The sequence below is a fragment of the Conger conger genome, chromosome 10 (genome assembly GCF_963514075.1).
Source record: "Conger conger chromosome 10, fConCon1.1, whole genome shotgun sequence".
NCBI classification, from domain to species: Eukaryota; Metazoa; Chordata; class Actinopteri; order Anguilliformes; family Congridae; genus Conger; species Conger conger.
This window is the reverse complement of record NC_083769.1, coordinates 2,862,070-2,887,500: the sequence shown is the minus strand read 5'-3', so window position 1 is coordinate 2,887,500 and position 25,431 is coordinate 2,862,070. Positions and strand designations below refer to the sequence as shown.

The 25,431-nt window shown below is 44.7% G+C and overlaps 1 protein-coding gene across 1 annotated transcript in view; it reads right to left on the bottom strand.

Moving 5' to 3' along the window:
- itih6 (inter-alpha-trypsin inhibitor heavy chain family member 6) overlaps window positions 1-25,431 on the bottom strand; it is a 30,154-nt gene that overhangs the window by 1,925 nt on the left and 2,798 nt on the right. The window contains exons 3-16 of the mRNA XM_061257455.1: window positions 20,135-20,289; window positions 14,975-15,085; window positions 10,609-10,856; window positions 9,688-9,857; window positions 9,216-9,332; window positions 8,870-8,947; window positions 8,356-8,449; window positions 6,299-7,765; window positions 4,890-4,922; window positions 2,446-2,463; window positions 2,015-2,068; window positions 1,535-1,555; window positions 869-919; window positions 208-321 (exon numbers count right to left, since the gene is read on the bottom strand). Of these exons, the coding sequence (XP_061113439.1) occupies window positions 208-321; window positions 869-919; window positions 1,535-1,555; window positions 2,015-2,068; window positions 2,446-2,463; window positions 4,890-4,922; window positions 6,299-7,765; window positions 8,356-8,449; window positions 8,870-8,947; window positions 9,216-9,332; window positions 9,688-9,857; window positions 10,609-10,856; window positions 14,975-15,085; window positions 20,135-20,289 (2,731 nt within the window). The remainder of the gene's footprint in view (window positions 1-207; window positions 322-868; window positions 920-1,534; window positions 1,556-2,014; window positions 2,069-2,445; window positions 2,464-4,889; window positions 4,923-6,298; window positions 7,766-8,355; window positions 8,450-8,869; window positions 8,948-9,215; window positions 9,333-9,687; window positions 9,858-10,608; window positions 10,857-14,974; window positions 15,086-20,134; window positions 20,290-25,431) is intronic.

The window sequence follows — 25,431 nt, the reverse complement described above, 5'->3', positions numbered from 1 at the left end:
CATAATGCTACTTAAACCATACTTAACTTTTTTGCTACTTAACTAGCACAGATTTATTCAGGAGCATGACGCAGTATATCCATAATTTAAGAGTATAAGTTTATGCAGTTGGTCTGAAAGAACACAAGCATGCTCACACACATGCCACATGACATCACTGTGACTGCATGACATCACTGTGTCTGCATGACATCACTGTGACATCACCTTTCTCTGGGTCCTCCAGTAGACGCAGCACGTCATTGGCCTCTCCGTCGACAGTGAAGCACAGGTTCTCATCCGACTGGGGGATCCGAACCACAAAGTGGGGATCTCCGTCCACTGACAAACAGTGAAGCACAACACACAAGAGCCTATTAAAAACAAAGTGGGGATCTCCATCCGTTCCAGAGTCACTGACAAAGCTTATATTCTTTGCACACTGATAATTTATACTGCTGGATATTTCCACAGCTGGGATTGAAACAAACAACCTGAGAGTTAAGGACTAGTTCCCTAACCATACTACACTGCTTTGTACAGACAACACCAACTGCATACACATAAAGGAAGGTGGAGAGACAGGGGCCTGTTCCCCAACCAGGAGTTAGCCGGATGACTGACTGCACAGAGTAAGACCTGGAGCAGGGCTGACTTCAGTCCAGACTCTGGTTTTACTCAGTGCAGTTATCTGCTTAATGCAGAAATCCTGCTTGGTGAAACAAGCCATTGATTACACGCATAACTGACTACTGTGCCAGGGTGGAGGCAAATACAAACCCATTGAAGTTCCTATAGAAACAAAATCAGAGAACCACACGTAACTGGTATAGAGCAGGTGAAACACGAGGGGGGAAATCACCTCGTGGGGTGGGGGGGGGATGCTTACCTGAGGAGGAGAAAATTCTCTGGGAGGTCTTGCTGGAAAGGCTGCTGCTGCCTGGAAGGAGTATTATTCTGATAAAGTCAGACCTGTCACACCACACCCTATTCCCACCAACACCCCGCACCTAATCCATGCTGACAAGCATCCCATACCTGCGTGCTGTTCCTACACGCATTACGCCCATGGTGTGGCCCCGCTCATGTTACTAACCAGCCTCCACGCTGCACACTACTCCAGTGTTCCCACTCCAGGCCAAAACCTATCCCACCCACACTGCATCCTCACACCAACATACCAGATCACACAGGTTGTTCTGTTCCACACTTTATGTCCATTATTAGGGACACTATGTGATACTGCTGGCTAGGACAGGTCATCTGAGAAAATTAAAATAAGACATCATATACTTCTACTATAAACATATTTTAATATACAGTGAGGTCCATAAGTATTGGGAGTGACACCATTTCAAAGGGCTTTCATTCTTAGACCGCACATGCGATATGGATGGACATACTGTCAAATTAAAGCTGTCAATTTCAAGGTATTTACATATGAAGCGAATATGTACATTTTCCATATGGAGTGAATCGTGTAGTACAGCCCTTTAAAATTGTGCCATTGTCCAAATACTTACGGGCCTCACTGTGCAAGTAAGGCCGTACTCACCAAAATTGTCTGAACTATCCGCTGAAATAGATAAAGGAAAAAATCTGAATAAAACTGATTTAATAAGGAAATGCCATCAAGCACAATATGTTAGAGTATGCTGATCAATGGTGAGAGAAACTACTAAAATGTAGAAGACTGCAAAGCAATTGGAGATTGCGGGTCTGAATTAGTGCGTCTGGTTTGATACGCTAAAAGCTCTTTATTATAGTGCAGGTCTGCTTTACAATGTTACACCACAATTAAAGAAAAAATATTAAAGGGCAAATATGAAGCAATTAGAAATGTACTGGATTTAATTAGAAATGTACTGGATTTAAATGTGTTTTTTCATGCGCTGTTCATGTACATACTACAGTTTCCGGCATTACTGTAAGTTTAATACTACAAGGAAGCCTGCAGGTTCTCTACTATAGAGCAGGTGGAACCAGAAAGCGGTTTAATCCGGTTTCATTTATTGCTATTTGCCCTTTAACTTACGAGTATCATAACTGCTGACGAGGTCATAGTCGTAGTCATAGTTTGCATCATAATCTGAAAAAATCATATCAGAGAGGATTAAAGTGCCATTTCCAAGCCTTTTACAGATATATCCTCTGCCTCCTGTGTCATCCATTTCCTACCTGTATCACTTCATAGCTGAATCATTTCACGGCCACCTGCGTACCCAACTATATCACCTGTGGATGCCTATCTCACATTGATCCATATAATACCTGTATAAGCTGTCAGGAACCCATATCGTGTACCTGATTCCTGTATCAGATGCCAAAAACATGCTTCACCTGCCTGGAATTACCTAAATAATCACCTATATTCCCTGTATGTTTAATTACTTACAGTCCATATGGCCATTGAGGGCAATGATTTTATCTTCATTCTAATTTTACTGATCAAATAAAAGTCCTCACCTTTGACAAGGTCCATATCTGAAACAGAAGGAAAGCAGGGTTAGACTGTAAGATTTAGACAGCAGTGTTACAGATGTGTTCAAATAAATAGCAGTGCGTTAAAAAAGTTAATAAAGTGCAAATATGTTTTAATAGCTTTTAGTTCAATATTTCAAATGTAGTGGAAACATTATGCATTCAATTCCAAATCAAAGCATTAGCAAATTTGATCATGTCTGCTTTATCCTTTTACCGGAAGCAAAGAAAAGGAATATTAATCTTTAAAAAAATGGCGGTCAACTTTTTCTCTTCAAACTCAAAGGTTGTTCAAAATGTGAGGTGCATTAAAACTAAATGAGGTTTTTCCAGCTCTGTACTCACTCAGGAATCTGCAGTGCCAAGCGTTCTTGTGAGCGTGTGTTTTAATTACTGGTTTTGTATTTGAGTATTGAGCACAAATAGTGAGGTAATTCTTGAATAAGAGCTTTATAGACTAACAATATGCTATGTTGGGCTCTCCTTACATTAAGGGAGGGCCATCCTACTTTTTAATGCAGCTCACAGTGGTGTGTGCTAGCGGTCCCTGGTAATAACGCAGTGCAGAATGGTAAACTGAATATGAGGGTACAGCATGTGTGCCTTCAGACCATTCTGTAAATGTTTTAGAAAAGTATCGTCAACCCAGATCCATTCCATTCAATGTGTGAATATGCAGATCATTAACAGAGTTACTAGATCTAGAGAAATACATGAATTTAGTTTTTTTGCATTTAGTACCAGGTTAAGGTCAATGAGGGATTTCTGGAGAGAATTAAAGCCATGCTGAAGATCAATAACAGCCTGCTGGGCTGAGGGGGCACTGGTATAGACATCCATCATCAGCAATCATCAATCAGAAATGTAATTTACAATTACTCTGCGAAAGACCAAGATTATTTATGAAAATTGTGAACAGCAATGGACCCAGAGTTGAGCCTTGCGGGACACCTGAGAGTTGCTGAGAGTTTGATTGTTTTCCATCAACTGAGATACACTGAGTTCTATCCTGCAAGCAGAGTTACCAAGACCAATGGCAGATAGCCTTTGTAAGAGCAACTCATGGTCAACAGTATCGAAGGCTTTCCATAGGTGGACGTAGAGGGCTGCACAGTGACACTTTTTATCAAGCGAGCTCACTATGTCACTAATTAATAAGGGTGCAGCTGAGATAGTGCTATGTCCGGTTCTAAAACCTCATTCATGTACATTTAAAATACCATGTAAGGATAAAAACTAATGATTAGACTGAGAATTGATTAGAGTTTCTAAAATTTTAGCAAGACATGAAAGCCTAGATATAGGGCAATAAGTATTCATATCGCAAAGGTCAATACCGATGTGAAGCTGGAGTACTTTAGCTGCTTTACAAGTCTTAGGGATTAAACCAGAAAGAATTGACGTATTGAAGATTTGGGCCAATGGTTCAGCAATCAGATCAGCAGAGAGACGCAGAAGGTATAGGTCAAGTTTATCAGTCCCTGTTGCTTTCCTAACGTTTTAGTTCAGGCTTTCCAAACTTGTGGAGAAAGTAAAAAAAAAAAAAAGTAATATTAAAATTTTTATTTAAGCAAGCTGTAGGAGGGGCTCTTTGACGGACATTCTGAGTACCAGAACCAGGTAAATAGGTGTTCCGCAAAAACACTGTGCCGCAAAGTTTCTATCAAATAAATAACCAGCAGAAATGAAGTGCTGATTAAAGGCATTACTAATGTCCTCTCTATCAGTAATAGTAATTGAATTTGAGATTATTTTCTGAGGTAGAGAAGCAGAGTGATTTAAAAGGGTCAGACTGTGAGATTTACAGTGCAGTGGTTGTTAACAGAAGCAGGGTTAGACTGTGAGATTTACAGTGCAGTGGTTATTAACAGACGCAGGGTTAGACTGTGAGATTTACAGTGCAGTGGTTATTACCAGACGCAGGGTTAGACTGTGAGATTTACAGTGCAGTGGTTATTAACAGAAGCAGGGTCAGACTGTGAGATTTAGAGAGCAGTGTTATTAACAGACGCAGGGTCAGACTGTGAGATTTAGACAGCATTATTCCCCACCCCCTAAATACAACTACAGTACAAACTAATAATATAAACAATTGTTTGCGTTATCTAAATGTAAATGTATTAATAGATTTGCAACAGAAAAGAGTTAGGCACACTTTGTGATTGTGTTAACCTCAGCCTGCCCAGTGATAGCACATGGGAATGCGCTTTTTCTCACTAAATCTGGCATATTTACATCACAGAATAGTGATGTTCGTCAAATAAATATAACAAATGCAATGTTCAGCAGCGAGAAACAACAGATACTGTGTGAGAGGGAGAATGTAGAATGTTATGAAATGTGACATTACACCTGATGTCATATTTCATGTGATCTGACACATGACAATATGTGTTGGTCTAACTGGCTGATCTGGGTAAATTCCATACCTTCCATGGAAAGCTCAATGGCAGTGGACACATCTGCAGGAAGAGAGAGAAAGTCACTCGGCTTATTCTGTGACCCCTATCTCTGGTCAGTCTTGTTCACTACTCTGTTAGAAAATAAGGACTGAAGAAAGATGTTAGTTTGGACAATTCTAGTTCTTCCAGTTCATGAAAGGTGGTACATAAGTGCAATTCAGCATTTTTTTCATATATTGCTGATAAATTATGTTCCCTTGTGTAATCACAACACAATCCCTTATGTTTTCAACCAATACGGCTTACCTCTTTGTAGCAACATTTGTACCCTGTCTGTCTTAACAAGTGTTTTAGTCTTGTGATGAGTCTTAAAGTCTTATTTTATTATTTTAAGTAAAAAATATTCGCTTGTTTTAGGTGAAATTGTAAATTGAATTAGCAAATCTTGAAATGACTGTCTCACCTCATTGAAAATACTTTTGTGTTGCTTAGTAAAATAATGTAAAATACAATTTTCAGTGTAATTATGAGACTAAAATACTTGAGATTGACTATTTTTTCATTTTTTTGCGGTGTAGCTGCAGCCCTGTTTTTGAAGGTTTATTATTATTCCCATCACACATGGGGCATTACTGTCGGGGGGCGGTTCCCTAGGCTGATTGGCAGGTTATGGGCAGAGCCATGACCGTGACTTCCAGCTGAACTGTGGTCATATGACCGCGATTTCACCGCCAGAGGCTGTGTGAAAATGGGCGAAAAATGTGACTGGATACTTTTACAAAAACAGCGAGTGCGTGAGGGAGAGACTCCCATAGGAGTGAGATATTTGTCCGGTTTGACCCCCGTGTTTAAAAGTGGCCTCCTCCAGTGTGTGCTCAACAGTCACGTAGGAGGAAGTGTCCTATGCTCTTTTAGATGGGAGCACAAGCCTTCCTTGCTGAAAAAGAACAGCTCAAGCTAGGTTTAGAAACAGCTGGTGGCTGGATGACCAGTTCAGACCAGCTCCCAGCTCGACATGGTTTAGGTAGTCTGTGTGTGTGGAAGGGGGGTGTAAGTGCAGGTGTGTGTGTGTGTGTGTGTGCGTGTGCAGAGATGGAAAGTCCAGTAGTCAGAAAGTCCTGCCATGTGTTTCTTCAACCCCTGAACCCAGTCAGCTGATCTCAGTAATGAGGTGCACCTCCTCACTGAGCAAATCCAGGTGATTTGAACAAAATACTGATGAGTACTTTTACAATAATAATAATGTTTGTTATTTAGCGGACGCTTTTATTTACAGTGACTTACTTCGATTAGACTAAGCAGGAAACAATCCCCCCTGGAGCAATGTGGGGTTAAGGGCCTTTGCTCAAGGGCCCAACAGCTGCACAGATCACCTTGAACCGGAATTTTCCTCCTCTGTGTGTGTGTGTGTGTGGTGGGGGGTAGGCAGGTCTTACCCAGGAGCCCGGCTGCCTCCCACAGTTTGGGGCCATCGGTGGACCCCGGCATGGGCACAAAGGTGGCAGCGATGAACGTGGCAACCTCGAGGGTCCTGGGGTGAGGGTCGGGCGGGGGGGTGGACTGGGCGAGGGCCGAGAGGATGAGGGTGGTGAGGAGGGGGTGGCGGGCATCGGTGGGGGACGCTGTCCCGTTTTCGGGCTGGGAGGAGGACGGGAGGGGGGTGGTCCCAGCTGCGGGTGGGGGGGCAGATTTAGCAGAACCGGGGGGAGGGGAAGAGGTTTTCCCACTGGGGGCTGGAGGTGCCGTTTTGGCAGGGGGGCTGAGGGGAATGGGGGTAGTTTTGGGGGCAGGTGGGATGGAGGTTTTCCCTGAGAGGGGCACAGGGCCGGTTTTGGCGGGGGCAGATGGAGGGGGGGTGCTCTTTTTGGGCAGTAGGGGAGGAGCGGTGTTGGGCCCGGGGGTGGTGGAGAGCCTGCCGGGATGGGGCCGCCCTGTGGTGTCGGGGCCACTCTCCGGTTTGCTTTTCCCGGTCCGGGGGCCGGAGGGTGACGTGAGCTTTTTGCCGGCGCCAGTGTTTGGGGGGACAGTCCTGGCGACAGGCAGGGGGCCCTGGGTGGGCGGCGTGGTGGTAGTGGGGGAGGGGGTCGTCGTGGAGGGGCTGGGGGTGGAGCTCTTCTCGTCTGCGTCCGGTTTCACCACCACCAGCGAGGTGACGGGCGTGACAAAGTTGTACTTGAGCGAGAGGTTGGTGGCCTTCTCGCCCAGCAGGCGCTGAGTGGGCGGGTCGGTGCTGTTCAGCTTGGCCTGCAGGAGCTCTTTGATGGTGAAGTACGCCCACAGGCGCCGAACGAAGCTGGAGATTCCCCCGTGGGCATTCCCCCCGGGGCACTCCAGTGCCGCCTCCGTGCCGTTCCCCTCCTCCCCGCCCGCCGACACTTCGTTCTCCAGCCTCAGTCTCTGAGACGAGTCGGTGGCGGTCAGCGACACCTTCAGGTCCCGCACCCCCGGCTTGACCCGCCCGGCTACCACCAGCTCCGAGCCCTGGAAGTAGTTTGGGAAGAGGGCGCGGGTGACGTCGTAGGCGCGGTCGTCCAGGTAGGCGAGCTGGATGTCGGAGAGCAGCGGGCTGGCCACCTCGTCGTAGAAGCCCTTGAGCTGCAGCGCGGCGTCGGCGTCCTCGTACACGGTGCGGGCCACGCCCCGGTTCTCCAGGGCCAGCCGGCGGAGCAGGGGCAGGTCGGCGTCGTCGCCGAAGGCCAGGCCGAACAGCGAGGCCGAGCCCAGCGCCTGCCGCGCGTTGCGCAGGATGGCCTCGCCCGACGTCACGCCCGCCGTGGCCTCGCCGTCCGTCAGGAAGATCACCAGGGGCACGCGCCTGACCCCCGACCCCCGCACGCCCGCCCCGGGCGCGGGCACGTTCACCAGCTTGGCCGCGGCGAGCAGAGCCGAATTAATGTTGGTCCCTAAGAGGGAGTCAGAAATTTTGAGGAAAAGAGAGGACAAATCAAGGCAAGGCAAGTTTATTTATATTGCACCTACAAGGATTAGAGAGGTATAAAACATTTTTTTAAGAAAGATTATTTAATAGAAGTTTGAGCGTTTAAGAAAAAAAAAAAATTTTTGCCTTAAAAGACCTGACAGACACACCATACAAAGCACCAACAAATAACAAATGTGGTTGTATGTATACTCAAGCAATAACCACACAACAAATAAAAAATAACACCAGGAAACACAGAGAATTCCTGGAGCACCTTCCAGAACTGGGTCAATTATATAATACATTTGTACATTTCTACCCTTTACTGAGCTTGTCTGGCTTATCAGAACCCATGAAATACTCTCAAAAAGTACAAACCCCGCCTTCAAGTCCTCTTGGTTGGCTCAACTGCATTAGGCAAGATCAGTTTGAGCACAGAAAAGTAATTGAATCAAAAACAAGTACATACTTGACCCAGGTCTGCCACCTTCCACATTTAAAGTCTGGTCGGTCAAACTACGGCCAGACAGGCCTGTGATTGGCCCACTCGGTAAGTGGCTGAGTAACACTTACACCCCTCAGCACTGATTTTCTTTACAAACTCCTTGGCTTCACGCACGTTCTGCCGTGTGGCTTGCACCGCCCCGCCCTTCTTCCAGGTGAGTACCTGCGTGAGGAGCAGCAGGACAGACCAGATGTTAAACAGACAAAGGGCGCCAGCCTTTAGGGACACAGTGACTTGAAGGGATGATGCGTTTGCACAGTAGGCGTACAAGCATAAAGACCACACTGCTGAAAAAAACAGCTCAAGCTAGGTTTTAAAACAGCTGGAGGCTGGTTGACAGGCTCTGTACTCAACATGGTTTGACCAGCTCAAGCTATGTTTTGATATTTCAAGCTGGTCGTAGCTGGATTTTACAACAGGGAAAAATATGATTTTCTACTTCTCTGAAGCTTGTTTTAAGTGACTGTTCTCTTACCCTATTGGTAAATCTTTAAGAAAATCAGTTTGACCTTGGTTTTTTGTACCTTTTTTAGGGAAAAAGTAATGGAAATAAGAAAGAAATATGAGACTAAAAGAGTGTACCTTGTCGGAGAAGGTGATGATGTTGAAATGGTCTCCCTCCCGTAGGTCACTCAGGATGGTGGCCATGGCCTGCTTGGTCTGAGCAGGTCAGACAGTGTAACCAGGCAAATGAATCGCAAACAGATCATTTCAAGGGTGCAAAATCAAATCTGAGCAAAGATTCATCTTTTCTGTATGTTTACACTCGGACTCGGAACTGTACTGTCCTCTCAGGTCCTCTTTGCACTTGTTCTTGTGTTTAATTTGCACTTTGTTGTAAGTCGCTCTGGATAAGAGTGTCTGCTAAATACCATGTAATGTAGTGTAATGTAAAATCTTGGGTTCAGACAAAAGTTACAAATCCTACCTGCTTAATTTTGGTGCCAATCATTGACCCGCTGATGTCAATCACAAAAATGACATCCTTGGGTACGACAGGAAGTCCCCGCGGGGCGAAGTAGTGCACAAAGTATCCATCGTAAATCTGCGAGAAAACAAAGCTGATGGAGTCAGGGTTTCATCAACATACTGCTCCACAGGTGGTGCTAACAGGCTAGTACAGGTAGGGGTAGCACAGGCTAACACAGGGGGTGCTAACAGGCTAGTACAGGTAGGGGTAGCACAGGCTAACACAGGGGGTGCTAACAGGCTAGTACAGGTAGGGGTAGCACAGGCAAATAAAGGTGGCGCTAAAGGGCTAATATACGCAGTGGCATCCAACACAGCTAGTGCTAACACAGGCTAATACAGGTAGTGCTAACATGGGCTAGGTTCAATGGCTCTTTTTAAGTATAAGATTGAGATTGATGACCATACACGGTTACCCAGATCTCTCTCACCTGCACGTCCCCCATGAGGTCTGTGAGCTCCACATCATAGTGGATGACAAAGTCGGCATTCAGGCCCTTCGGAGAGGAGCTGGTCTGCTGCTGCAGGGTTGGGGTGTAGCGCACCTGGGCGCAGCGGGGTGTCTGCACCACCTGAGTGGATGGAGGAGCCTCCGCCTCACCTGGAGGGCAGAGCGAGAGAGAGAGAGAGGTAGAGGAAGAAATCAAATCAATCATCTGCCGGACCTCGAGCTCTCACTCTCTCAGTACTGTCAGACTCTGCCAGCGACAACAAAGCCAGTGCAGCCTGTAGTGTAGTGCTTAAGGTATAAGCCTGGGACCCGCAAGGTCGGTGGTTCGATCCCCGGTGTAGCCACAATAAGATCCGCACAGCAGTTGGGCCCTTGATTCGGCTAAATTTGTGAAATAAGTGAAAGGTTTCTACCAACTAGGACGTAGCCGTGCTACTTACCTGCTATATCCAGGTCAATCCTGAGCTGTATTGGGGTTAACCTAGTCCATCTATATGTCAAATCTCTCAACCTATATTTAAGTCTAGATTCCAGTTTTTCTCAACGCAGTAACGTTAATGTCAGCTAACTTAATTCTTACATTGCTAAATGCCATGTGCACGCACATGCACACGCACGTATACACACATGTACGCATAGACACATGCATGTACACACACACACACACACTCACACATACACACGCACACACACACACGCACGCACGCACGCACGCACGCACGCACGCACGCACGCACGCACACACACACACACACACACTCACACGCTCGCACGCACGCACGCACGCACGCACGCACGCACGCACGCACACACGCACACACACACACACACACACACTCACACACACACACACTCACACACACACACACACACACACACACACACACACACGCAGCAGTACCTGAGACAGTGTTGGAGAGCAGGCGGTTGGCCCTGAGGGGCAGGGCGCGGATGAAGCTGATTCCGGATCTTTCCGCCACGCTCACCTCCAGCGAGAGGTTCTGAACGGGCTGGCCGGGCCGCAGGCCCAGCACCAGCTCGTACCGGCCCAGGCGCCGGGGCAGCAGCTCCTCGTAGGTGAGGGAGAAGGACAGGCGGGCGCCTGACGGCACGCTCACAGCAACCCGGAACTTCTCCACCTCCCGCTCCCTGAGGGAGACGCCATTACGCCGCTCAATCAACCTTTCATTCTCAGAGGAAGCACTGAGGGGATGAGCCCTTAGGTACACTGGTGTACAGTGGAGATTACAGGATACAACACAGCTTTTTTTACAATTGATTATACCCACGTTGCAATACTTTTAAAAAAATCTTAACACAGTTCCCTTTACCAACATGTTTTGGATCACGTGCCCCTTTCCTGGGACAAGCCATAGAGGTCATACAGAAATTAAATGAGGTGCTCTGTATTATATGGGCAAATTTCTGGTATGTGAAACAGCAGTCCATCGGAGGATATTGCTATTGGGCCTCATTTGTCAAACGTGAGCCAAACGAAATTGACTGTAAATCCTTCGGAAGTTCATTTGCATAAAAAATGTAGGATTTATCAAAGTTTTCGGATGTCAGATTTTTCGTAGGCAAAAAACTTCACGAGTCTCAGCTGTTCGTACTGTGTGTGGAAATGAAAGCACATGGCTGTAAAGTGTGTTTTGTTATTTTATTATTCCATTAATTTATATTTTATTTGGAATTATATTTACAATATTTTACAATGACTGTTACATTTACTGTTACAATATTCTGTCACATTTACAGAGAATGCTGATACACAGCGAGGTCTCTTTTCAACAGAGGTATGCAAACAGGCAGCACAGGAGTGGGAGAGCTGTCCGTGCGCACCAGCACAGATAGATTTATATATTTTCAAAAAGGATGAAGAGCAGTCCAGACACCTAATCAAAGAATGGTGGAGGAATTGAACAAACACATGGAACAGCTCTAGGGCCCCTGGAACAGCCCTGGGCCCCTGGAACAGCTCTAGGTCCCCTGGAACAGCTCTGTGCCCCTGGAACAGCTCTAGGGCCCCTGGAACAGCTCTGGGCCCCTGGAACAGTCCTGGGCCCCTGGAACAGCCCTGGGCCCCTGGAACAGCTCTAGGGCCCCTGGAATAGCTCTGGGCACCTGGAACAGCTCTAGGGCCCCTGGAACAGTCCTGGGCCCCTGGAACAGCCCTGGGCCCCTGGAACAGCTCTAGGGCCCCTGGAACAGCTCTAGGGCCCCTGGAACAGTCCTGGGCCCCTAGAACAGCCCTGGGCCCCTGGAACAGCTCTAGGGCCCCTGGAATAGCTCTGGGCACCTGGAACAGCTCTAGGGCCCCTGGAACAGTCCTGGGCCCCTGGAACAGCCCTGGGCCCCTGGAACAGCTCTAGGGCCCCTGGAACAGCTCTAGGGCCCCTGGAACAGCTCTGGGCCCCTGGAACAGTCCTGGGCCCCTGGAACAGCCCTGGGCCCCTGGAACAGCTCTAGGGCAGTAGAGCGTGGGAGCCACCACCACATCACGCATGTTTTGTGGTTTGCACTTTCTCATGTCTACTCTTACCTTCTGCATGGTTATGGTTATGTCTTGCACTTTCTCATGTCTACTCTTACCTTCTGCATGGTTATGGTTATGTCTTGCACTTTCTCATGTCTACTCTTACCTTCTGCATGGTTATGGTTATGTCTTGCACTTTCTCATGTCTACTCTTACCTTCTGCATGGTTATGGTTATGTCTTGCACTTTCTCATGTCTACTCTTACCTTCTGCATGGTGCCCAGTGCAGGGTGGAAGTTCACTCATCATTTTTAGTTCCAGATGGTTATGTCTTGCACTTTCTTATGTTTACTCTTACCTGTTGTTCAGGCTACTTGTTTAAGCCTGCAGTAAAAAATACTATGTTGCCAAAATGAACTACCTAATGCTTGAAAAATTAGACTACAAATATACCACCATTAGAATTGTTCTCACGTCATACATTTATCTACAGGATTCCAGGGTCACTGTTGTCAAAATCAACTAACTTCAAAAAGAAAGCAAGAATAAGCTTGTAGAACTGGTAAACAAATTGTGACCGGTTTAGCAAACTCGCTAGCTCAGTAACATAGACAGATACATTAAATACATTAAAGAAAAGCTGTCTGTGAAGTAATAACACAGTCCTCATGATCCAAAGCATACAAGCTCATCTGTGAATCATGGTGGAGGAAGTGTCATGGCTTGGGCTTGCATGGCTGCTTGATGATGTAACTCCTGATGGTAGCAGCAGGATGAATTTAGAAGTCTACAAAAACATTCTGCCAACTAATGGACAAATGCCTCCAAAGTAATTGGGAGGAACTTCATCATTCAGCAAGACAATGACCCAAACACACTGTCAACGCAACAAAGTACTTCATTAGGTAGAAAAAGTGGAAGGTTCTAGACTGGCCAAGTCAATCACCAGACCTTAACCTAATTGAGCATGTAATTCACCTCCTGAAGAGGAGATTGAAGGGAAAAAAACCCTGAAACAAACAACAACTGAAAGAGGCTACAGTAAAAGCCAGGAAAGCATCACAACAGAAGAATGCAACAGTTTGGTGATGTCAAAAGGTCACTGGCTTAGTGGCTTGATGCAGTTATTGCAAGCAAGGGACATACAACCACATATTAAGTGTTATTTACTTTCATTTACTTAAATATGCTCGGTTCCAATACTTTTTCTCACCTAAAAGTTGGGTGGTCTGATACCAAAGGTGCTATGTTCTGAGTAGTTTAACACATCTAGGTGTAAATACCAGGAAATAAAAGGTAAAATTCAGAACTCTTGTCTCATGTTCCCCTTTTTATCTGAACCCCAAATGTATTCAGTGCAAAAAAAGAGGCACTGGCCTTGCTGTTCCAATACTTTTGGAGAGGACTCTATGTACACGGAGCTGAAACCACGGCCTTCCAGGCTTCACTGTGGAAAGGAAAGTGCCAAATATCAAACCATTTTCTTTTTACCTGCTGCCTAATGTGTGTTACTTGAGAGAGTTTACAGCAGCTAGGCTATATATTGCCAGGTGTTAGTCTTCAGTACTTACACTAAAAAATAAAATATGTTTTTGACTTGCACTTCCAATAACAGAACTTCAACATTTTTTTCTTTTTTTGGCAATCTCTTTAAACAGCTAAAATTACATATATGGTATTTTAAGGGTGTCAATTTATGCTAATAACATATTTTGTGAATGCACCTTTATTGTATGATTACTTAGCATTTATCAACATACACACGTGGATATGAAATAAGCTGTGTCTACAGTCCAGCGTAATTTGTTAGTTTGGTTCTGATCTCACATTCGCACATGAACTTCCAAAGAATATTGATGAATGAGGCCCACTGTTCCAGTGTTGGCTCCCCTCTGACTAGGAACATCTACTGTTGCTCTACAGTTTAGTCCACATAAACCGCTGTTGTATTACCTGTGTTAAGAGTTTTTAAAAAGCATACTCAGTATTGGGATATGGGTATAACCAATAAAAAACTGCAATACAATAATACTAAAAGTACAAATAATATAACACTAATAATAAATACATATTAAATAAATACCTTAAATAATCACTAAAAATAATTTCTAAAAACAATCTCACTCAATTGGAACTATATCATGAGACCAGAGAATTATAATAACAAAGAGTTAAAAAGGTTTCAAACAAACCTCTGATTGGAAATTTCATAAGAAGCACAGGATTGGGCCATAAGAGCTAACCAAACTGGAGATTTACATGCTTAGCACCAAGGAGCTAAATGCTATATCAGCACTGAGGAGCTAAATGCTATATCAGCACTGAGGAGCTAAACGCTATATCAGCACTGAGGGGCTAAATGCTATATCAGCACAGAGGAGTTAAATGCTATATCAGCACAGAGGAGCTAAATGCTATATTACCATTGAGGAGCTAAATGCTATATCATGCTAAATGTTTCAGACTGACAGTGGAGGTCAGAATACTTAAGGTATCGGCAGTGTTATAGCTACTCTGTGGGGAGGATGTTGGCGGTATACACTATAAAATGGTCTTTCTAATGTGTCTTAACTAAAAGTCTTGCAATGAGACTTAAAATCTTTTTTTTTCTGAAGTAGAAAATATTGTCTTGTTTTAAGTTACTTTACATGTAAATTGTCCTACCCCATTGGTACATCTTGTAATGAGTCAAACTGTCTCACCTCATTGGCAATATTTTTGTCTTACTTAGCAAAAATGTAATAGAGAAAAGATTGTGATAAAATGTTTTTCTGCAGTGCATCATACTGACTTGGTGGCCACGAGCCCTGCTGTCTTTCCTTTCTTCTTCGCCGCATCGTAAATCTTCTTCGCTGCGCTCCTCTCCTGAACCTGCGCCACGTACACCTTTCCATTGGAGGTTCTGCCGAAGAAAACAGGGTGGGGGCAAAAGGGGATGAATGTGTTTGTCTACTTCGTACACTTTCCCTAGTCTAGCTGCATCTCCAGTGACACGTACAGGCAAGCTCCGCTTCATAATTACAGACCCGCCGGGTCAAAAGAGGAACGACTCAACAAGTGTTATGTCACTCGATCGCCGGCCCTTGCCTATGCCCTCTTCATGGGAAATGATTTTGGTTTATGATCCTTTAATCCTGGCCAAGTCTGGCCCGCAGGTTCACCGCAGGGGAAGGGCTGAGGACTACAGTCAGTTTGGAGGGAGAGGATTTCAGCTCGCCTCCACTCAGCCCACCAGACCTGGGTCAAATGCATAAGTGTTCTGGATTTAATTATTTTGCTGGAACCTATGAAATACTCACAAAAAGTGCAAACCCCATCTTCTGGTCCTCTGGGTTGGCTCAATTGCACCGGGCAAAATCAATTGCATAGATAAAAGTATTTGAATCCAAAACAATTAAGTTTGACCCTGCAGACGGAGAAGGAGACGTCTTTGATTGGAAACACAGAAGCTAAAATGTCCTGTATAGTTTGGAACTAACCCAGAACTACTATTTAACCAGCGTTTCAGACATTTCAAGAAGGTTCACAGATGGTCAGCTGGATGTCTCTGGCCAGCCAGATCTGCCATCCACATCCATGTTAGCACAACCCATATTAGCCTGTGTTAGCACTACCTGTATTAGCCTGTGTTAGCACTCCCTGTATTAGCCTGTATTAGCACTCCCTGTATTAGCCTGTATTAGCACTCCCTGTATTAGCCAGTGTTAGCACTACCTGTATTAGCCTGTGTTAGCACTCCCTGTATTAGCCTGTATTAGCACTCCCTGTATTAGCCAGCGTTAGCAATACCTGTATTAGCCTGTGTTAGCACTACCTGTATTAGCCTGTATTAGCACTCCCTGTATTAGCCAGCGTTAGCAATACCTGTATTAGCCTGTGTTAGCACTACCTGTATTAGCCTGTATTAGTACTCCCTGTATTATCCAGCATTAGCAATACCTGTATTAGCCTGTGTTACCACTACCTGTATTAGCCTGTGTTAGCAATACCTGTATTAGCCAGCATTAGCAATACCTGTATTAGCCTGTATTAGCACTCCTGTATTAGCCAGCATTAGCAATACCTGTATTAGCCAGTGTTAGCACTACCTGTATTAGCCTGTGTTAGCACTACCTGTATTAGCCAGTGTTAGCACTACCTGTATTATCATGTGAAAGCACTACCTGTATCAGCCAGTGTTAGCACTAATGTAGCGTAGCGGCCTGTAGTGTAGTGGTTAAGGTACATGCCTGGGACCCACAAGGTTGATGGTTTGATCCCAGGTGTGGCCACAATGAAATCCGCACAGCTGTTGGGCCCCTGAGCAAGGCCCTTAACCCTGCATTGCTCCAGGGGAGGACTGTCTCCTGCTTAGTCTAATCAACTGTACATTGCTCTGGATAAGAGCGTCTGCCAAATGCCATTAATGTAATGTAATGTAATGTAATGTAATGTAATGTAATGCATGTCTTAGCCTGCATTAACTCCAGCACCCTCTGATTACTCAGCACATCAGTATGTTCAGGAAACCAAGACTATTCATCTTTCTGGTGGTTCAACACATGTAAATGAGCAAAGTACAGACCCTAATTCAGAAGAGCATCTACCTGTATAAATGGATATAGTGTGAAGATTTAACCAACTGCATTTACAAGCTGACCTGAAGGAGGAAGTCAAACAAACAAAACATATCATGAATTAATAATAAAGTGTGTTTCTCTGAGAAATTTTCTTAATCACATGACCTAAAAAAAGAACGTAAAGGTTCAAAGTTAAAAAAGTGATTTCCTTCTGAAAACATGACCAAACCCTAACCCTTTCCCCATGAAAAAACCCTGACTGGCTCACAGTCACGATCACCTCCCCAGGGAGAGGAGACAAGGTCACAGCTTTTTAAAAAGTACAGTTGAGTAAGAAAAACATAACCAAAATAGCCAACATGAGCTTGAAAGAGAGCCTTTCACACACAGAGTGGGACAAACAGAGCTGCTTGTGTTTATGTGGTAGAGTGTGAAGGCAAATCAGTGTGTGTGTGTGTGCATGTGAGTGCGTGTTAGTGCGTGGGTGTTTGTGAGTGCGTGTGCATGTGTGTGTGTGCGTGTGAGTGTGTTTGTGTGCGTGCATGTGTGAGTGCGCATGTGAGTGTGTGTGCATGTGTGTGTGTGCATGTGTGTGTGCATGTGTGTTTGTATGTGCGTGCATGTGTGCGCACGTGTGAGTGTGTGTGTGTGTCTGCGTGTTTGTGTGTGTGTGTGTGTGCGCGTGTGCATGTGAGTGTGAGCGCATGTGTCTGCATGTATGTGTGTGTGTGTGTGTGTGTGTGCAGCATGCATGTGAGTGTGAGTGCATGTGTCTGCGTGTGTGTGTGTGTGTGTGTGTGTGCAGCATGCATGTGAGTGTGAGTGCATGTGTCTGCATGTGTGTGTGTGTGTGTGTGTGTGTGTGCAGCGTGCATGTGAGTGTGATTGCATGTGTCTGCATGTGTGTGTGTGTGTGTGTGTGTGTGTGCAGCATGCATGTGAGTGTGAGTGCATGTGTCTGCATGTGTGTGTGTGTGTGTGTGTGTGTGCAGCGTGCATGTGAGTGTGATTGCATGTGTCTGCATGTGTGTGTGTGTGTGTGTGTGTGTGCAGCATGCATGTGAGTGTGAGTGCATGTGTCTGCATGTGTGTGTGTGTGTGTGTGTGTGTGTGTGCAGCGTGTAATACACAGTAAGCAGAAGAGACCCCAGTCAGAACCTCAACTAATGAAATGGAAATGCCACAAGAGATTTTCTCTTGGTAATTTTAGTTGAGAAAGAACAGACCATGCCAGATGTGAGTCTGTGTGTCCATGCGCACTTATACATTATACATATGTGAATGCATGCATGTGTGTGAGTGTGTGTGTGTGTGTTTATGTGTGTGAATGCATGTATGTGTGTGAGTCTGTGTGTGTGTGTTTATGTGTGTGAATGCATGCATGTGTGTGAGTCTGTGTGTGTGTGTTTATGTGTGTGAATGCATGCATGTGTGTGAGTCTGTGTGTGTGTGTTTATGTGTGTGAATGCATGCATGTGTGTGAGTCTGTGTGTGTGTGTTTATGTGTGTGAATGCATGCATGTGTGTGAGTCTGTGTGTGTGTGTTTATGTGTGTGAATGCATGCATGTGTGTGAGTGTGTGTGTGTGTGTTTATGTGTGTGAATGCATGCATGTGTGTGAGTCTGTGTGTGTGTGTTTATGTGTGTGAATGCATGAATGTGTGTGTGTGTGTGTGTGTATGTTTATGTGTGTGAATGCATGCATGTGTGTGAGTCTGTGTGTGTGTGTTTATGTGTGTGAATGCATGAATGTGTGTGTGTATGTCACAAGGAACAACCCAGAACTACCTTACATTTGTGCACATTAGTTTTCCCAAAACTGCACCCAGACAAAATACAAAACATCTGTATATCTTTTTGACACATGAATGCTCAGAAAAGCTTATTTTTCTATTAAAACACATTTTGTGAGACAAAATGTAAATTTAAAATGGAACTTTACTTCAACATTAGGTTAACCAGAGCCCCATTAGCCTCTTTAGCCATTCATAGGAATGCAGCGATATCCCACCATCGCCAGAATATGATACATTAAACCTTGTCGGAAAGTGTAGGAAACCCCTACAAGAAGTGGAATAAAAGTGAGCTCAGAAAAAAAAAAACAATGTGTATATTCATACAACTTCTGAATAGTATATTTTTGTTCTTCTATTGGAAAAAAGATTTTTTAGAGAAATGTTATCAATGGTATGAAGAATATGCCTTTTATTGTCTCAGTCTCTGACTTGGTCCACTTTGTAAGCCGTTCATAAGGCATTGGGGACCCTGCTGTTTTATTGCAAGGTTGGTGGTTCTAATCCACAGTAGCCACAGTAAGATCCGCACAGCTGTTGGGCCCTTGAGCAAGGCCCTTAACCCTGCATTGCTCCAGGGGAGGATTGTCTCCTGCTTAGTCTGATCAACTGTACGTCACTCTCAATTTGTGACACTTACGTCTCAACAGCGTGGATGGGGTTAAAGGAGCACTGCACTGCAGTCACTAATAGTCCCATTTCTGAGCACAATGCCACTATTCATGCGCTCCTGACCTGCCATCGCTCCCAAATCCAACCCCAGGCTTCTCCCCGGGCCTATGATCTAAGCTGATTTGAAAGATTTTTCAAATGTATTTTTATTTGTTTTAAGCACGCTGCTTTAGTGCTGTCTGGAGCCTGCCAATCTCTGGGCTCCTTTCAGATAGCCTCTTTGGTTTGGACCTTTTCATTTCTGCTTCCTTCAGCAATATCAAACCCTGCTCTGTCTTTTCCTCTGTTTACATCCTGCCTTTGGTGGTGGTGGGGAGGGGGGCTGGCTGCTTGCCATTTTCCATTAAAGATTTTATTTCCAAATAAATACTTTTCTCCCTGTATACAGCTCACTGAAACATTACATACAGTGTGTTCTCAGACCGTGAGTTTTTGCCGATTCCATTCATTCCAGTAATAAATGTATTTGACTACAATATTTAACTCTAATTGAGCGATTAAGTGAATGGGTAATTGAGAATCTGTAAAAGAAAGAAACTGTGTGAGGGAATTAAGATAAATCGGTGTTGTGTGTGAGAGACCGAGAAAGGGAGTAACGGACATCCATGGCTGGTAAAAAGCTTTTATTCAGTGTTTTGTACTTAGCTAGTATTTCCTTTTTTCCCTTCTGTTGCTCTATAAGGTCTGTGAAATTGAATTAAATTGAAGTTATGTGTTTTAAGTTATTATTACAAATAAAATTTCAAGATAAATTTGACAGTCATTGGAAATGTCAATTCAATTGATATTTAAGTTGAAAAACTGCAAAGTGGAAGAAACGTGTTTGTGAAACATATCCAGACACAGAGAGCCAGAGTAAGAGAGAGATAAAAAGAGAGAGAGAGACAGAGAGAGAGAAACAGAGGCGTGTAGGCCTGTGGCACATACATGCTGAAGTTGGAGATGAAGGCGGAGGAGGGCAGGTCCACCTCGAAGGCGGCCTCCTTGGTCACGGGCAGCGTGTTCCACACAGAGCTCTGCACCGTTGTGGCCGCGTAGCGGGAAACCACCGCGCAGCGCACGTGGAAGTCCGTCACCTTCAGCTGGGGACCAAACCGACAATGCTCAGTTACTCTGCACTCAGTCACACTGTGTTCAGTCACACTGTGCTCAGTCACACTGTGCTCAATTACTCTGCACTCAGTCACACTGTGTTCAGTTACTCTGCACTCAGTCACACTGTGTTCAGTTACTCTGCACTCAGTTACTGTGGTCAGTTACTCTGCACTCAGTTACTCTGCACTCAGTCACACTGTGTTCAGTTACTCTGCACTCAGTCACACTGTGTTCAGTTACTCTGCACTCAGTCACACTGTGTTCAGTTACTCTGCACTCAGTCACACTGTGTTCAGTTACTCTGCACTCAGTTACTGTGTTCAGTTACTCTGTGCTCAGTTACTCTGTGTTCAGTCACACTGTGCTCAGTCACACTGTGCTCAATTACTCTGCACTCAGTCACACTGTGTTCAGTTACTCTGCACTCAGTCACACTGTGTTCAGTTACTCTGCACTCAGTTACTGTGTTCAGTTACTCTGTGCTCAGTTACTCTGTGTTCAGTTACTCTGTGCTCAGTTACACTGTGTTCAGTTACTCTGTGCTCAGTTACACTGCACTCAGTCACACTGTGCTCAGTTACTATGAGCTCAGTCACACTGTGCTCAGTTACACTGTGTTCAGTTACTCTGTGCTCAGTTACACTGTGCTCAGTTACACTGTGTTCAGTTACTCTGTGCTCAGTTACACTGCACTCAGTCACACTGTGCTCAGTTACTCTGTGCTCAGTTACTCTGCACTCAGTTACTCTGCACTCAGTCACACTGTGTTCAGTTACTCTGCACTCAGTCACACTGTGTTCAGTTACTCTGCACTCAGTCACACTGTGTTCAGTTACTCTGCACTCAGTTACTGTGTTCAGTTACTCTGTGCTCAGTTACTCTGTGCTCAGTTACACTGTGTTCAGTTACTCTGTGCTGTTACACTGTGTTCAGTTACTCTGTGCTCAATTACACTGCACTCAGTCACACTGTGCTCAGTTACTATGAGCTCAGTCACACTGTGCTCAGTTACACTGTGTTCAGTTACTCTGTGCTCAGTTACACTGTGCTCAGTTACACTGTGTTCAGTTACTCTGTGCTCAGTTACACTGCACTCAGTCACACTGTGCTCAGTTACTCTGTGCTCAGTTACACTGTGCTCAGTTACACTGCACTCAGTCACACTGTGCTCAGATACACTGCACTCAGTCACACTGTGCTCAGTTACTCTGTGTTCAGTTACACTGTGTTCAGTTACTCTGTACTCAGTTACTCTGTGTTCAGTTACTCTGCACTCAGTCACACTGTGTTCAGTTACTCTGTGCTCAGTTACCCTGCACTCAGTCACACTGTGTTCAGTTACTCTGCACTCAGTCACTCTGTGTTCAGTTACTCTGCACTCAGTTACTCTGTGCTCAGTTGCACTGTACTCAGTCACACTGTGTTCAGTTACTATGAGCTCAGTCACACTGTGTTCAGTTACTCTGCACTCAGTCACACTGTGTTCAGTTACTATGAGCTCAGTCACACTGTGTTCAGTTACTCTGCACTCAGTCACACTGTGTTCAGTTACTCTGCGCTCAGTCACACTGTGTTCAGTTACTCTGTACTCAGTTACTCTGTGCTCAGTCACACTGTGTTCAGTTACTCTGTACTCAGTTACACTGTGTTCAGTTACTCTGTGCTCAGTTACTCTGTGTTCAGTTACTCTGCACTCAGTCACTCTGTGTTCCGTTACTCTGCACTCAGTCACTCTGTGTTCAGTTACTCTGTGCTCAGTTACTATGAGCTCAGTCACTCTGTACTCAGTTACACTGTGTTCAGTTACTCTGCACTCAGTCACACTGTGTTCAGTTACTCTGTGTTCAGTTACTCTGCACTCAGTCACACTGTGTTCAGTTACTCTGCACTCAGTCACACTGTGTTCAGTTACACTGTGCTCAGTCACGCTGTGCTCAGTTACTCTGTTCAGTTATTCTGTTCAGGTATTGTGCTCAGTTACTCTGTTCAGCTACTCTGTGCTCAGTTATTGTGCTCAGTCACTCTGTGCTGTTATTGTACTCATTTACTCTGTACTCAGTTACTACGTGCTCAGTCACACTGTGTTCAGTTACTCTGTGCTCAGTTACCCTAGCAGATAAAGTGACAGTGGAGGTCCATTTGTCCTTCAAGGATTACATTTCCTAAATGTACCCTGAAAGTATAGTAATGTTCTCCTTGGGTACAACTGAGTGCCAGGCAAATTTGTTTTGCTGGCAAGGGCAAAACTTGCACCTATAGGGTACCACCCCAGCAACAAGCATGAGCTCCTTTTAAGGCACTTTTCATACCTTTATTTCTGAGAGATAAGTTCTTCTGACCTGAACCCTGCTTGTATTCATGGAAGATAGCTTGTTTCATCCACATCCAGAAAAAACTGTACATCGATACAGGTGAAATGACACGGCATTCAGGCAGTAACACGCATGAATACAATTACAGGTTCTTCCCCAAAGAATGTGTGTGTACTACAGAGAGCATAACTGGGATGGAGTGTGATGTAGATTATAGGAAACATTCATTATAAATGATTAATATAAATGATTCATATATAATGATGAATAATGCACAGGCTTTCTCTGCATTGAGCAGGTACAGGCATTACACAGAGTGAGGCATTAAATGCACCCTCCAGCAGAGGCAGAAGGCTGTACTCATCCGCTGCGTTTACTAAAGGTGTGGACATGAATAACATAGACACCCTGACCTTTCCCCCATGAACTAACAAACTGAAACTTTTGGGGGAAAAACCCTGGAATGGTGTGATGTGTGAACTGCTAGCGCCGGACAATGGGGCTGTAGAAGCAGTACTCTCATTTCCCATAAACATACAGTACAGTTTGTGTGTTTGATAGGACCAGATGGCTGCCAACAAAATACACGAAAATATGCAGAAAATGTCCACATGTTTCAGCGTGTAAATGTGATATTATTGAGAAGGGGTACTGCAATTTAACAAACAACATGGAACATGTTGCTGTCACTCAGCCAAGGATTAGCTAGAATTAGGTTAATACACTTCAAATATCACCATTCCTTTTAATATGGGCAGTTTAATGGCTCTGTTGAATGGAATGTCTTTCAGCAAACCCTCCACTCATTTCCTCCCATTTATCTGTCCTTTGCAGGACCTGTTTCTAAAAGCCCCTGGAGATCTTATACTTCAAATTAAAGACTGGGGAAAGCTTGGGGAATACTACAAATTATTAAAGATGCTTGATAAGTCAGAGAGTTTTGTGGTTTGGGCACCAGTCAGTGAACTTCCATTAACTTAGAACAGCAGTGTGGGACAGCACTTAGAACAGCAGTGTGGGACAGCACTTAGAACATTAGTGTGAAACAGCACTTAGAACAGCAGTGTGGGACAGCACTTGTTTTTTTACAATTGGTTATACCCATGTGCAAATACTGAGTATGCTTCAAAACTTTCAACACAGGGAGTACCACAGCAGTCAATGTGGACTAAACTGTGGATCATTTTTCATTGCTTTCACGCAAAATGCATTAAATTGCAACTTCTTTGAAAATTCATGAATTCCTTTCTCACTCAAACACCACCAGAAAAACTGTGTATCTACAGTACTTTTTGTACATGTTAAATAATGACACAATTGTGTTAGGAAGAAATTTGACATGTCCACCATAATACAATATTAAAATATATTGAAAATCTAAAAATAAAAACAAATTGACCACCACATAGTCTTAGCAGACAGTAAGTCTGACAGCCATTCCTGAGTCACGATGAAGCAGCTGCATCCCGTGCCCTTTGAGAGGAACTGTGCAAAGCAGAGGTCACCAACCCTGGTCCTGGAGAGCTATTGGATCTGCTGGTTTTTGTGTTCACCTTAAAATCAGCACCCTGTTGAGACCCAGGTAACCAGGTGAGGTGAGTTAACTGTGTAATCATCTGCTCTCCAGGACCAGGGTTGGTGACCTCTGGTGTAAAGGAATTGAGGTACCGATATGTCTGACCTCATCATTGGACAAGAGTAACAGTGGACATTCCACAAAACACAGCACTATCCCCCGATGGACTGCGGTTAAACACACCAGTGATGGCCCATACAATACTGAGCAATACTACTCATTTCTGGGTGAGCTCTATGGAAGGCTTGTCCCAGGTGAGGAAAGGGGGCACGTGAGGTGAAATGTGCAAACATTTCTAATCATACAATGTGGCATTTCACCACTGCCCTCACAGAATGGTTCACAGAATGATGTAAATGGTAAATGGTTGGCATTCATACAGCGTCTTTATCCAAAATGCTCATTCTCATTCACCCATTCATACACACACTCACACACCAACGGCGTTTGGCTGCCATGTCAGGCACCAACCAGCTCATCAGGAGCATTCGGGGGTTAGGTGTCTTGCTCAGGGACACTTTGACACACACAGGGCGGGGGATCGAACCGGCAACCCTCCGACTGCCAGACGACTGCTCTTACTGCCTGAGCCACAGTCCCCCCACCTTACACCATTCCTTAACCCCATAGAGGAAATATTTTCCTCATGGAGGTGGAAGGTACATATATGACCACTGTCCACATAATCACTGTCCCCTGAATGCAATGAATTCTGCAGGAGATTGCCAGGGATGGATCAGGCATTCAAAAAGGTGTTTTCCCATGTGTATGGCTAGGACATAAGGGAGAGGATATAAGGTGTAATATAGATGAGAACTTGTGGCCCAATCCAGAGGACCAGGTTGACTAGCAGTGATGTACATACAATATTCATCAATGAGTATATATTCTATATACACAGTATGTGGGTTTTTTTTTTCCTAATGCAGCATTTGAATAGCTGTTTTATTTAGTGTATCTTGTGTTTCCACTGTGTGTTGGAATTTGGGAATTACAGTACAACTGCACATGCCAAAAGAATGGCACAAATGCAGCATATTTGTCAGGCCACATGGCAACCAGGGAATGTGCAGAATTGAAGTCTTTATTAACTTCAGGGGTGGTAAAACAAGCAGGGGTCAATAGCCAGCAGACAGATGCAATACAGAGAATTCAAAACAGAGTCAATGTCACATCAAGACGAATACACAAATAGGCAGTCCGACCGGGCAAAGGTACAAAGGGAAACGAAAAAATGTAAA